The sequence below is a fragment of the Uloborus diversus genome, unplaced genomic scaffold (assembly GCF_026930045.1).
Source record: "Uloborus diversus isolate 005 unplaced genomic scaffold, Udiv.v.3.1 scaffold_542, whole genome shotgun sequence".
Taxonomy (NCBI): domain Eukaryota; kingdom Metazoa; phylum Arthropoda; class Arachnida; order Araneae; family Uloboridae; genus Uloborus; species Uloborus diversus.
The window spans coordinates 85,952-100,831 of record NW_026558728.1 but is presented as its reverse complement, the minus strand read 5'-3'; the positions used below and the strand labels follow the sequence as shown (position 1 = coordinate 100,831).

Here is a 14,880-nt window from a genome sequence, read left to right as displayed (position 1 = left end):
CTTTCACTTTGAGGATTGCGATCTCTTTGCATCCGCTATGGGAATCTGATTTTTCGAATTTTCAATGTTTAGTACGTTTTGTTAAGAGGTAAACAACTAAAATATTTTTATTTTTGTAAAAATCATGGAGTTTATAAGTTTTAAACGAAATTCTATGCTTTTTAACAATGTCTTGGTTCAAAAAATTAAATGCTGAACCCCTGCCTGAATTTCTTCATTACAGTTATTTTAAATGCTATACATATAACATTTCTAGTATAATTTAACACAATGTAGAATGGTAAATAAATATTGATACTTGAGGGGTGCCCATCTCCCAGAGTGTATGCCACCCTCCCGTACTCCAATACTCGAAACACACTCAAGAATGATATTCTGAACAGAAAAGAGGGAAAACACTCAACATTAAGTGTCAATGAGGCAGTTTGCGCCACCTCAAAATTCAAAAATTTCGTTTTTACAACAAAAAAAATATTTTTGCAAAATTTGATTTTTCACAAAATTAATTGATTTTTCACAAAAATAATTGATTATTCACAAAAAAACGGACCCTGTGAAAAATCCTGGACAGACCTTGTTGACACAACGACATGTATAAATGGCTATAACTCATTAACAAATTATCACAGAGGTTTGAATTTTGTTTTTATTTTGTTCAATGTTATGTAAATTTGAATTTAAAATTTTGTGCATAGGTACAAAGAGTTCGCTGATATATATCACGATATATCTCAATATTTATTTAAAAAATATCATGATATTTTGATATTTTCAATATTTATTTTTTCAACTACTGTATTTTTATTATAAAAAGTATATTAATCATGGTAATATTGTTCATTTATTATTAAAAATAACCAAAAAGTTATGAACTATATTTTTATGATATATTAATATATCATTAATGTACGGGTGTCCCAGTTGAACTTTTCATTAATCTGGCAAGCCTATGACTAACCTTGATTGTGATTTTGAAATCCTGAAGTTCATCATTGAATTGCTTATTCTTCTCCAATTATAACATTGAGAAGAAAGATTCTTTGGTTCACGAAATGTTTCTGTCATAATTTCATCAAGTCTTTCAATAAAAAATATTATAAACTGTGTACCTAATACATATGTATGTATCAGTTTTACCAATTATTTCATATTCAGATTTTAAAAAAAAATCCCATTCACTTTTTGCATTTTTTTTGTAAAATATCCAGTTTTTGGGCATTTACCCAGGCCTTGGGTAAATACACAAAAAATATTTACCTACCCCCTGAGTATTTACCCGATTCACATCACTATTTTCAGTCCAAAAAAGTCAATTCTTTTCAAAAATAAAGTTTATTAAACTGCGTTTTCCCTAAAATGAAAACCAACACATGTAAAAGAAGCCACAATATGGTTATTTAGGTGTGTGTGTGTACAAAATAAATACAAGCATCAGAATAAGATAAGATTATCTATCAGTAAAGATTTTTGCGCTACTTTGATTTACAGTATCCACCGAAAACATTAAATTTGAATCTGAAACTATTACAAGTATGTCATAAAATATCTAAGAAAAATCTTATTAATAAATAAACTTCAAATGAATAATAACATGAAGTATTACTCCATATATTTGAACTTACCTCAGCTGATAAATTTGCTATTCAATAAGTGTAAATATCGATGAGTTTTGCATAAATACTGTTTAGTGTGAAGAGTAAGATAATAATTGCAAATATTCATTTCTTGCACTATATTTTATAAAGTGATCAATATCTTTTCGAGCTATTTTATTGTTACAAAATTTTAAAATAGTGATAGCAGATTATGTGTATTTTTTACTAATAATAAAGCAGAAAGTCTCTCTGTCCGGAGGATGTCTGGATGTCTGTAGGATGTCTGTGACGCTCATAGCGCCTAAACCGTTCGGGCGATTTTCATGAAATTTGGCACAAAGTTAGTTTGTAGCATGGGGGTGTGCACGTCGAAGCGATTTTTCGAAAATTCGATGTGGTTCTTTTTTTATTCCAATTTTAAGAAAAAGAAACTATTATAAATTACGAAATTATCATAACGTGGAACCGTAACATGGGCACAAGCCAATTGGCGAGATACGAAATTATCATAACGTGGAACTGTAACGTCGGTACAAGCCAATTGGCGAGAAAATTCACCATACATTATTTGTAAATATACAAGCGAACCAAAAGACCTTTAACTTTTCTATTACGGACGAAGTCGTGCGGGTGCCACTAGTATATAATAAAACAGTAATTTATGAATTTTTGTTCCATTTAAACTAGTTTCCAAAATTAGAATTTTCCACTTTTAGAAACATATTTTATCCTCACAGCGCACACTAAAACTGTAGACTTATCTACAATTTTATTTAAAACATATTTTTTTTAAAAATCTTCAATAAGAAAAGAGAAAAAGAAAGAAAGAAACTCCTTTCAAAAATCATGTTTATTATACTGTGTTTACCACAAAGTGAAAGCCAATACATATAAAAGAAGCCACAGCATGACAGTTTAGGTGTCTTACAAAATAAATCCAAACACAAGTATAAGTAGTTATGATTATCAGTTTGCAAAGGGTGTTACATTTTACATTTTTTCCTGCAAGTTGTTTGCTTCTTTTAACTGAAGTTTAATCAAAATGCCCCCCTCTTCAACTTCAGCAAACATGCCTGGACAAGTATCTTTGAGTGTATTTTAACACTTGATAATAAAATTTTGATGTTTGATTCTTGGTAATTTTTTTAAATCTAAAATTTTAAATGTTTCAATTTTTATTTATTAGTGATGTGTAAAAAATGTTTAAAAGACAACAATGTTTCAATCATTCGATAGAAAACATTGGCTGATAACTGAGCAGTAATACTTCTTGAATTATTTGCTATAAGATTTATTTCTTCCCAGTCACATCCGGTCCTCAATTTGACAGATTATTTTAATAATATAATTCTAAGTATTGCGAAGAAAGGTAGATTTTACATACAGTTTAACACAAAAAGTCTTTGTGAGTGATGAGTGTTAGACCTCTACTGAAGGAAAAGAATATTATTCCAGAAATCTACGTCAAGGAATAAATTTAATAAACTTTATTTTTGAAAGAAGTTTTTTTTTTGGACTGAAAATAAAAAAATGTGTTTTTAACGATTGCCTGTGAATGGCCCGCCCACCTATATTTTTTTTACAACTTTTCTGCATCATCCATCATCTTCTTACTTTGGGCCAGAATATGTACTGCTTTAACTTACTCCTTGTACTGATGATATCAGTACAAAAGCACAGGCCATATAGAATTAGTGACAAGTCTAAAGTTTTAGTGTGCGCTGTGAGGATAAAATATGTTTCTAAAAGCGGAAAATTCTAATTTTGGAAACTGGTCTAAATCGAACAAAAATTCATAGGTTAATGTTGTTTTATTATATAATACACATAATCTGCTATCACTATTTTAAAATTTTGTAACAATAAAGTAGTTCGAAAAGATATTGATCACTTTATAAAATATAGTGTAAGAAATGAATATTTGCAATTATTATCTTACGCTTCACACAAAACAGAATTTATGCAACACTCATCAATGTTTACTCTCATCGAATTGCAAATACATCAGCTGAAGTAAGTCCAAATACATGGGGTAATATTTCATGTTGTTAATCATTTGAAGTTTATTTATTAATAAGATTATTCATAGATATTTTATGACATACTTGTAATATTTTCAGATTCAAATTTAATGTTTTCGGTGTGTATTGTAAATCAAAGTAGCACAAGTACCTTTACTGATAGATAATCTTATCTTATTCTGATGTTTGTATTTATTTTGTACACACACACACCTAAATTATCATGTTGTGGCTTCTTTTAGGTGTTGGCTTTCATTTTAGGGAAAATGCAGTTTAATGAACTTTATTTTTGAAAGTATTTTTTTAAACTGAAAATAAAAAAATTGTGTTTTTGACGATTGCCTGTAAATGGCCCACCGAAATTTCTTTGCCAGATGTTTTAACACACTTAGAGGTACCTGTGCACAAAATTTGATTAAAATTGAAGAGCAACTTTGACAAAAATTTACTTTGAGTAAATTTTTGTCAAAGTTACTCTGTTTTTGAGTCAAAAAATTAAAAGTAAATCCTCACAGATTAATTGTAACTGAGTCATACAATTTAAACCCAGTTTATATTCAATTTTACATTATACTGAACAAAATAAAAAAAATTCAAAGCTCTGTGATAATTTGTAAATGAGTTATAGCCATTTATATCAGTCTTTGTGTGAATTAAAACGGCAGTAGAAAAATCATTTTGGCATATGCTTAAAGGTTCCTAACTTTTCGGCACCTTCATCAATCTCAATATAATTTGCATTTTCATAATTAGCATCAAAAAGTCTACAAGTGCACCAAATTTGAATGAAATCGGAGATGGTGGGTGGCATTTTCAGAAAATCCTGGATGATTTGACACGGAATGACCCTCAGTACATTTTGATTTGGTGTTGAAAAAGAACACCCGTTATTGGGTAACAAAGTTTTATCTCAAAATTTCTTTTGCTTGTAACAACTTAACAATCAAAACTAGCTTTCCAGCTATGCATACCCAAAAAAAAACTAATTTAGTTCTTAGATTCTGCTCATGCTGCACGAACGCAACCTACCAGCGTAAAGCAAGAATTTAAAGCTCTTTTGCAATAAATTTTTATTCTTCATGTTAATGCATTTTTTTTTTGCATTAATATGAAGAGTTTGCTAATAGTATTGCTTGATGAGAAAATCATTCTATTGTGCCACCCCTTTTAAATTATTGGTAACACAAATTTATCTTCACTGGACCATTCCATGGAAAACAGTCACTTTGTCCCGCATGTGTCTCATATATTTCATTAAAGGTAATACTTTAAATACTAATGAGCAAGTTTTTTCTGCTTAACAAATTACAAATTATGTGTGATTTCTTAAGCAAAAAAATTCGTCATTACCCTCTAAAAGTATTACTTTTTCATTAAATATATAAACCGTCACATGGGACAAAAGGTTGACTTTTTCGTGGAATGTTCCCATTTCTCCCATTTCGAACCCTGATCCAGACCAGGAGCTGCGCAACCCCTTATCCAGCTCTTCTGTAGGTAGTGATTTAGAGCAGGACTTCGCAACTGGTGTGCCGCGACACACTGGTGTGCCGCGGTATTTTCGTAGTTATATAAAAAGAAAGAGCCTTGATACGTTTTATTTTAAAGTTACGACCGAATAGTGTTTGAATCGTTCTGTAACTGCTCAATTCACCCTGTCGATCTTGTGCAATAAGACATACCCAAGAAGGGGAGAGGCGGGATTTGCTGCCTCACCTCTTTTAACTTCTTGTGATCCTATTGCTTTCAGTTTTTGAAAACGAATTCTAATTTCCACAAAATCAACTAATTATACAGAATTTTTTTCTAAATCTTCCGCAAACTGGATTATTACCCCCTCCCTCAGGCAGGGATCGTGCCCTCCTGCCCAGAATTTTAGCCACAGCTTTAACTTTTGTTTTCCTCTTTTCCTGTTCCGATACTAATTTCATTGTATCGTAGTTTCTCAAAACTCAGTTCTTAGACTTAGCAAACTGGAAATTAAAACCATCAGTGGCGGATCGTCACTATGGGCCGGATGGGCCGGGCCCACCCGACAAAATAGTGCATAATTAGATTATTTAAAAATGTCTTTTGTGTATCAGTTTTAAATAAAATCATGGCATGACACTAATTTTAAATTTCTAGCACTCTGCTAATTGCTAATAAAAGAAAAAAGTGTTCCTTTTCTATCAAATAGCGACAGCGCTTTAAGAATGATTCTTTCGGCCATTTTAATGGCTACCCACAACTTAAAGCGGCAAGCGACATCACCCCGAAGGATGCGTATGGCAGCTTCCTTCCTGCCCCCTCGAAAAATATCTTCATCCAATAGCAATAGTAGAAGCAATGGGAGGAATGTGTCTCGTCTCCCGTCGCTTATACAAAGTTTCAGTGAGGCGATGGACAGAATTTTCGGAGCCCACCCCACGGGGAAAGGAAAAGTTCTCTCATCGTTTTCTCTTTCTCTCTCTTTTGATTTAATCCAGTTTTTCCTTTTCTTTAATCTTAAACGGCTGTTACTATGAGGTACTGGGGTTTACAATTTTTTGGGTTCTCCCACTCATTTCATTGCATGGGATGTCCATTTTAATTTGTTTATTTTTCTTTATGGAACTTAGAGCGCATTCTCGAAATTTTTGAATGGACATTTTATTTTCAAAAAGGAGTTTGCCATTTTTTAAGTTTCAGTTTGAATTTACATTCAGTTGGTTTTCAGTGTCGTGTTAATATAATAAGGGTTAAGAGGTTAAGACTTTATATTTTTGAATTAAAAGCTGCACCTAAAATAATCTTCATTACGTGAGATTTTTTCAATTTTCTTATAAGCTATGATATTTGTTTAAAGTAATAAGTCTTAATCGCATATTCAGTAAATCACCGCTCATTAGCCAGGGCTAAAGCAGAAACACATGAAATACACCGCCAGCTCAGTCATTTCCAGCCGAAGACTGCAGTTTCGTGCTAGCAGTATTATCTACCAGTTAGTTTGGCACTCTTGGCTTCCTTAACCCATTAACCGCCAAAACTCGAAATCGTTATTTTTTTTGGATAAAAATCATAAAAGTTATCATTCTGAACCTATATAATAGTAATATGCTTAAAAAAGAACAAAAATGCACTTACTTTTACAGGGTGTTGCGTTGACGCAACGTCAGCGGAAAAGGAGTATTAATGCTAAGTAGTTTTATCAGAAATTCTTCAGCAGTTTCAATGCTGTTTATACACAGGAAATTTTTGTAATCTTAGTTATGGTTCTTAACTATGCCGAGCACTTTAGAAGAAACTGAAATTTATATAAAATAAGCACATAAATGCATTTTAAAAAATTTAAATTTTGAGGAAACATCGATTTTTTATAGTAACACATGAAAAGCTTCGCTGCAATCGTGATGAAGTGCAACCTTACACACATTGCAGCGATAAATAGTTTGGCTGTGGCAATTCTTGCAGCGTAGTCTTTTATTGTCTGTCGACCCTACGATAAAATATCCCCCAGATACAGGCATTAGTAAGCTGAATTTGCTTGGCCGTGGCCGTCCTGTAGCTGGACTTTTCTTTTTCATATCACTATCATAAGGGGTGTGCAAAAGACGAAGTGCAACCTCTCGCCTAAAATCCAATAGTGACTTTCTCTTTTCTTCTTTCGATAGTCTTGAAAGTTTCCAAGCATTAGTTAATGCAACATCAATATAATTGTAGAATATTGGCCACCACCATTTTTTCCCTCGGACTCTACTTCTGTAATTTGAAACTAAATTGTCACACAAATCAACACCCCCCATTTTCATGTTGTATTGCTCAATTATACAAGGTTGAAGAACAGAAATCTTCTTCCTCTGGTTTCTGGAATAGCGAGAAACGTTTTTGACAGGCTCAATTTTCCATGGGTTGAACCCATAGTCACAACAGTGTTGTCATTCCATCGTTTTTGCTGGGCATAAAAATTTGTTTGTTCTACAAGATGCGATAAAACATCGGAATAAAAAAAAGATTAAAACTAGCTTTACCTTCTAGAGTGTGTCTTACAGCTTGAATGGGGACCTGTTCTTCATTTTTTGGTTGATACCTATCAATTGGTTCCTGTTTTGTCCATCGCCAATCTTCTGTTTTTAGTTTTTTTACTATGGGATTTGGAACAATTGAACTTTTTTTTTACGCCGACTTCAATTTCGCCTGCAGTATCGCTGGGTAAAACTTCATTATCATTATTTAAAATTTTATCATTGCCTTCTTCATCACTAGCTTCTGTTATTTCTGGTGGTACAACAACAATACCTGTTTCTTCATTTTCATTATCATCATCATCTGAGTTTTGTTCAAAAATCTGTTCCAATGCTTCTTCCAAAGTTAGATATCTTGTTCTGGGCATTTCGAAAGGCAGAGACGAAAAAAAAGCTTCCACAGTCAAAACGCGCAGAATAAAAATGAAATATAGTTCTACCCTAAAGCAATTGAAACAGACAGTCAGTCGGTCTACCCCTTTTTCGCTGACGTTGCGGTTGCGTCAACGCAACGCCAGTTTTTACTTCCCCCTCCTCCCCAGCAGAAGCAGTTTCTTTGAGGAATAATCTGATAAAAAGTGACCTTGACTAAAAGTATTTCATATCTAAACCAAAACTTTTTTTTATTTTTATTTTTTCTGACAGAAAACTGGATCACAAATTTAGTCAAAAAAAACCATGTGAGAGAAACAATTTTTATCATACATAAAAAAAGAAATTTAAAGCAATTTTTTTATTTAACATATTTCTACTAATATTCTTAAATTCAAATTAGCAATCGATAAAAAAATTAGATTTCTAGTTTAGTTTCTATGGATATTTATTATAACCGTTGCATCAACGCAACACTAGCGGGTAATGGTGTTAAGAGGTTTTTCACCTCTAGCTCAGTCACTTTCCTATGCCGGGCTGATGAGTGCTAATTAGCACGAAACTGCAGTCCTCGACTGGAAATGACTGAGCTGGCGGTGTATTTCATGTAAGTCTTAATTGTGTTGGCCTTATTGTCATGCCTTTTCTACGCTAGAGTATTCTAATGCTGAGCAAACCTAAATTATTACACAATAAAAATTAAAAGTAATTTAAATTTCTTATAAAAAGAATATATTGGTAATTAAGTAAACTGTTTCTATAAAAAGTAGTTACCAGTTTCGTAATTTGATATATATGAGGCAGTGAGAAGCAAAGGGATGTAAGTGGCAAAATTAAAAATTTGGAGATAACCAGTACAAATGGTAGGTGAACCTCTCTGTCTTGGGGCAAGAGATGGTACTAGTAGCCCTGGTAGGTGCTGCTCTACAGCATGATTTAGAAAAAAAAATCTATGAAAGCCTACCTAGGAAGTTATCTTTAAACTCGTTTCACTCAAAACTTGAAAATGTCCACTTACATCCTTTTGCTTCTCTCTACCTCATATAATAACAAAGCATGTTAAAGTGAAAGTTAATGCTGCTGCATGATCCCAGTCACAATCTAATTTTTGCTATTCTGTATGGGGAAAAGGAGGGGGAGGGGGACTTATTGGTCTTCATTGCCTTATTATTTGGCACGCCCACCTTAGTTCTCTTCATTTTATCTGTTTCCTTTTTTCTTGTGAAAACTTTGTACAATCGTCGGCGGCAACCCGACCTTTTGGGAGGAGAGTGGTTAAGTTCTCAATTCACAAAATAAAACTCTGAACTTTACCGAATGATATAAATAAAGTGTGCACACATACTAAAACATTATTAGAAGATACATTAGGCCTGACAAGCTATATATGGACTCCAAATTTGCCAAATAAAGAAACTATTAGGAGGCTACAATGACCTCCATCAGGGCGTCCCTGATAAAAGCGGGCCCACCCGCCAAATTAAGCCACGAGCCGCCACTGAAAATCATATACTGTTTCCACCATCGTGAAGCTCTCATGGCAAAGATCTTACCAGATGAGCTGAAGTCGGCTTTGGCTGAAGTCGTGAATTTCATGAAATCGAGGCCGCTTAATTCTCGCCTTTTCTCCGTATACTTTGTGAAGAACTGGGTGCAGATCACCACTCCCTACTTCTGAATACAAAGATTCGCTGGCTTTCATGTTGTAAGGTACTATCAATAATTTTCGAATTGAAGGACGAGGTACGACAGTTTTTGATTTTAAAAAATGAAATGCAGTACGCCAGTTTGTTGCAAGACAAATATTGACTGGTAAAACTAACATACATGGCTGACATTTTTGAACACCTCAACAAATTGAATCGGAAAATGCAAGGACAAGGACAGAATTTGTGTTACATGTATGGAGAAGCTTAATGGGTTCAAATCAAAAATTCAGCTGTGTGGAGAAGTAGATTGTGGCTCATTGGACATGTTCAAACGGACCGTCAACATGGTATGTGAAAGAAATGGCATGGAAGAAAAGCTGCTGAATGTGGTGGCAGAGCATTTTACTCATAATTTAGGACAAGTTTAAGAGCACTATTTCAAGAATACTGACATAGGACAGTATGACTGGATTCGCGATCCATTCTCTTCATCTGCGGATGCATCAGTTAAAGACCTTTCTTTGAAGGCGCGAGAAGAATTTATGAACCTTAAAAGCGACCATACTCTTAAACTTGGGTTGAGCGAAGTGTCTCTGGACGAATTTTGGTTACTGGTTGAAAATGAGTATCCCACCCATCTCTTGTCTTGCTATTGATGTGCTGCTACCATTTTCAACTACATATCTTTTCGAACTCAGCTTCTTAGCCCTCACACTTATAAAAAAAACAGCAAGAGATCATTTCAAAAGAGCCTGGATCAGAACTTCATGTAACTTTTTCCAACATAGAGCCGAACATCAAACGTCAAAAATTAGTGTCAAACGGAAGTTAGGTGCTTGGTTTTAATTTCTTGCTTGCTTCTTTCTTGAAACATTATTTGATAAATCGTTTAACTGCACTGTGCATTTTAATGACATGTTTGACAGAAATGCTTTGAAACATATGAAGCATAATTTTCTGTTAAGTCTGATATAGGTAGTTTTGTTGTTCATTATCAACCTCAATACATTCAAAATATTTCTACTTTCCAAATAAATTTAAATACACTACGTTAGTTATAATTGTTTTATTCATATGAAAAAAGTCCGCCCCCGTCTTTTTACCTGTGAATGATAAAACCATTTCTATATTACCATTGCGAAATTCAGTTCAGTGTGCCTCGTTGATCTAGAAATTTTTTAAGTGTGCCGCAAAGTAAAAAAGGTTGAGAAGCACTGATTTAGAGTAGAAACGTGAAGGATTTTTGTGACAATGAATGTATTTAATGTTCTGTAGTCACCATTAGCAAACATGGAGAATCTCGATTGGCTGTCATCAAAGCCAGGACCCTCCAGTTACAAGTCTGACGCTTTACCAATCACCATGGCCATCATAGAGGGTGCAGTCAAACCTTGTTGACACAAACTTCATGAGACCATAATAATTATTTAATGTTAACTGAATTTTATCTTATCCGATAAAATATGAATAGATCGTTAACGCACAGAACCGAACACACATTTGTTAGAGTGATATTTCACGTTAAGCGATTTGGCGTCGACAGTGTTCAAGTTTACCAATACATTTTTTGGAACTGTATACATTGTATTTTAGTTTAAAAAAATTATGCGGATGAAAACATTAAAAAATTATTTAAAAAAAAGGAGTGCAGGAACCAAATTGGAGGATTAGTTTTGAAAACTGAAAATAAAAGTTTCACTGAAGCTAAAATTAAATGTTTTTTCTCCCTTTCTAGTTCAAAGATTTTGATCCCAAAAGCTCAAAGTTTCAGGAAGTCAGCAGCATAAAAGAAGCAGAAGCTTTAGTCGCTGCATATCCCAATAGCTCCAAAGCTTGGTTGATGTATATGACATGCTGTCTGAAACAAGAGGAAACAAACAAAGCAAGAAGTATAGCGAAGAGAGCTCTCCAAACTATCAATTTCAGGTAGGTAAAATCAAAGTATTTTAAATTACATATAATAGTTTGCATGTATCAAAAAATGAATTTTTGAATAAGTGGGAAGAAATGTAGAAACCCAGTTATTAAATTAAAGCTCAAAAAAAACTTAGGGTTTAAAATTGTTTTTAATGAGCAAAATATTAAAATTGAAGAGATTTAAGCACCAGCCTGCTTGAATAAGTAATAAAATGGAAAAGTGAGTTTATAACAGGGTTGGCAAAAACCCGGGTTTTTTTAAAAAAGCCCATGGACCCAGGGTTTTTTTAAATAAAACCCAAAAAAAACCCAACTAAAGTTGGTTTTTTTAAAAGAAATGTGGGGTTTTTTTTGTCTTTTTTTAGGGAAAATGTGGGGGTACTTGTAGCATATTGTAGCGTAAGTGTATAGACAAAGTGCAAAAATTGTCTTCGGGTAAAAAAAGCTGGAAAACTAGTTAAAATTCAGCATATTCTGAAGAAAAGTATAAATGACTACAAAACCCAAGAATGGTGAAGTTTCAGATTTTTTTTAGTTTTCATTATTACCAACAGTTAAGGCAAAGTTACTTCTCGAGTGATAAAATCTATTGTTCGTTTTTAATTACTACTTTTTTTTTGCATTTTACTTTATTGTATATCATTTTGTTATGCAAAACTACTGTAGAACCTCAAGTAGTTTAAATCAGTTTTTACTGAATTCCAGCTTAATCAACACATTTCTTTGAATTGAATGTTGCCTGTTTTTCTACTTCTGTGTACAGAGTAAGAAATATTAAACTTTTTCGAAGATAATGAAAATACTGTACATCCTGTTCTGTTTTCTGTTGACCGTTTGAAAAACCTGTTAATTTCTAAAAATATACCTTGTGTTTATTCGAGATTTGTGACGTGTTGGTTTGCAGAAAATAATTAACCTGAAAGCCTTTTAACTAGAGTAGTTTCCTCTGTACAATCTACAAATATTGAGAAAATCAGACGAGACAGGATTCCATCAAGATAATTTGAGTTATTTATTGACCAGTTAAAGAAAAAAGTTAAATATATTTATTTAAAATCTTTGAAGTATTTTTTTAATGCTGTTAAGTGTTAAGAAATACTATTAAAGTTCAAAATTCATTTTTTGTGTTCATTGTCTGTGATGAAGAACAAATAAAAAAGAAATTTAAATTATAAAAGTATTTAAATTAATTTTTTTAAAACTTCTCAGAAAATTTAAAAAAACCCAAAAGTGGGCTAAATAATGGGTTTTTTTAAATGGGTTTTTTCAAAAAAACCCATTGGGTCCAATTCGGCCAACCCTGGTTTATAATGCTGTAAAGTTAATTTTTTGTTCCATTTCATTCTTTTAAAAAATTCATAACGTTGTTGCTTGGAGGAAAATGCTGCAGAATATTTAAGAGAGAAGCTTACTCATCCTCCCCTTCTAGGTTTATTTATGAGTACTATTTATGCTACTATTACCAGTGGAAATTTGGGTTCGTTAACGAACCCTTCACAAAAATCCGATCAACCAAAATGGACCTTTCACAAAATACCGATCAACCAAAAAGGACCTTTCACATGATTCTGATAAACCAAAACGAAACCCTCACAAATTGGTTATTGAAAGAGCAAATATTAAATCAAAATAATGCCTATTTTGAAGTATAAACCAATAATTTTTGGAACCTTTTTTAAAGTTAAATTAGAGAGATCAGCTTATACAGGATCTGCTAATTTTGCAAAAAAATAATAATAATAAAAATAAAAATAAAAATCAGTATGCTCCAGCAAATGATAAATAACTAATACTGCCAAAATAAATATAATACATGTCTGTTTCTTTAAAAGGAATTAACAGCTGAATGTCAGTTTTGTTTCAAATAATCTTTCATGTTTTATTTCAGAATAGTTGTTTTGCAGCAGTATTGATAGAAACTTCTCTGAAAAGGCAGCATAAGCACTTTTCTCCCTGCTCATGATTTAAACAACAATAATAAAAAAATTGTAATGTATGTGAGCGAAATGAACTTAGAACAGCAAAAGGATAGCTAGTAGGGGTGGGGAGAAAATGTGATGGCTTGCTTCAGAAAGAGTTAGTTTTAAAATTATTATCCTGTATTAAACCTACCCATATGGTTAGGAAATAATTCTCATCATTTTACCAGGTTGAAAATATTTGTGTTTTTATGGTGCGATGTTAAAACATTATTTTAGTGGTAGAAAATTATGTGGGTTTGAATTTTCAATGCTAACAAGGATGCTTAACTTTAATAACTTTTTTGTTTGCTATTTTTATACTTTTGATGTTTTCATTTTGAAAAAGGCAATCTGTTTACATTTGATATGGGAATCATATTTTATTCTTTTTTCAAGCTAACTTTGCTTTATTAGGATGAAAATAAATGAAAAGTCTCTTTATTTCTCTTACAACGCTTATTTCAAGTTTTTTAAGAGAAATTCCATTTGCTTTTATGAGTCAAAAAATAAAATGCTGATTCGATGATTAAATTTTATTTTTGCTTCTGCTGTACCGATAAATCTTAATGATATGTTTATCATAGGTGCCTCTAAAATGCAATTCTAAAATAATTTTGTAAAAAATATTTATTTTACATGCTGTTTTTATACTTTTGTTGCCTTCGCTTTGAGGATTGCAATCTCCTAGCATCTGCTAAGGGATTCAGATTTTTCGAATTTTGATGTTTAGTACACTTTATTAAGAAGTAAACAAATAAAATATCTTATTATTTTTATTAAAATTATGAAATTAATAAGTTTTAAACAGAATTCTGTGTTCTTTAAGAGCATCTTGGGTCAAAAAGTTTACTGAACCACTGCTTGATTATTATTGTTATTATTTTTTTGTTTCAATTATTTTAAATACTATACAAATATAACATTTCTAGTGTTATGAAACCAAATGTAGAGTGGTAGATAGATATTGATACCTGACGGGTGCCCATCTCTCAGAGAGCAATGCCACTCCACCCCCCCCCCTCAAATACTTTGAATGATATGCTTAACAGAAAAGAGGAAAACACCCTACTAAAAGTTTCAATGATGCAATTTGCGCCATCTCAAAATTTTAAAATTTCGTTCTTGCAAGAAAAAGAATTTTTTAGCAAAATTATTTGATTTTTCACAAAATTATTTCATTTTTCAGAAAAAAAAAAAAAAAAAAAACCTGTGAAAAATCCTGCAAAATGTCCTAGTATACAAAAATGAGGGTATTCTTTCATTTTTACTTAAATGTTTTTTGAATTTGCTGTCTTTTTAATGTAATTTTTCATTTTACAATTGCCTCTTAGTTTATTATGTTATTTTTATATATTGTTATTATGGAGCTTTTGCATCCCATT

At 32.2% G+C, this 14,880-nt stretch overlaps 1 protein-coding gene across 1 annotated transcript in view; it reads left to right on the top strand.

Annotated features, from left to right (window-relative positions):
* LOC129233582 (protein RRP5 homolog) overlaps positions 1-14,880 on the top strand; it is a 36,828-nt gene that overhangs the window by 3,834 nt on the left and 18,114 nt on the right. Inside the window, exon 2 of the mRNA XM_054867592.1 lies at positions 11,356-11,546. Within this exon, the coding sequence (XP_054723567.1) occupies positions 11,356-11,546 (191 nt within the window). The remainder of the gene's footprint in view (positions 1-11,355; positions 11,547-14,880) is intronic.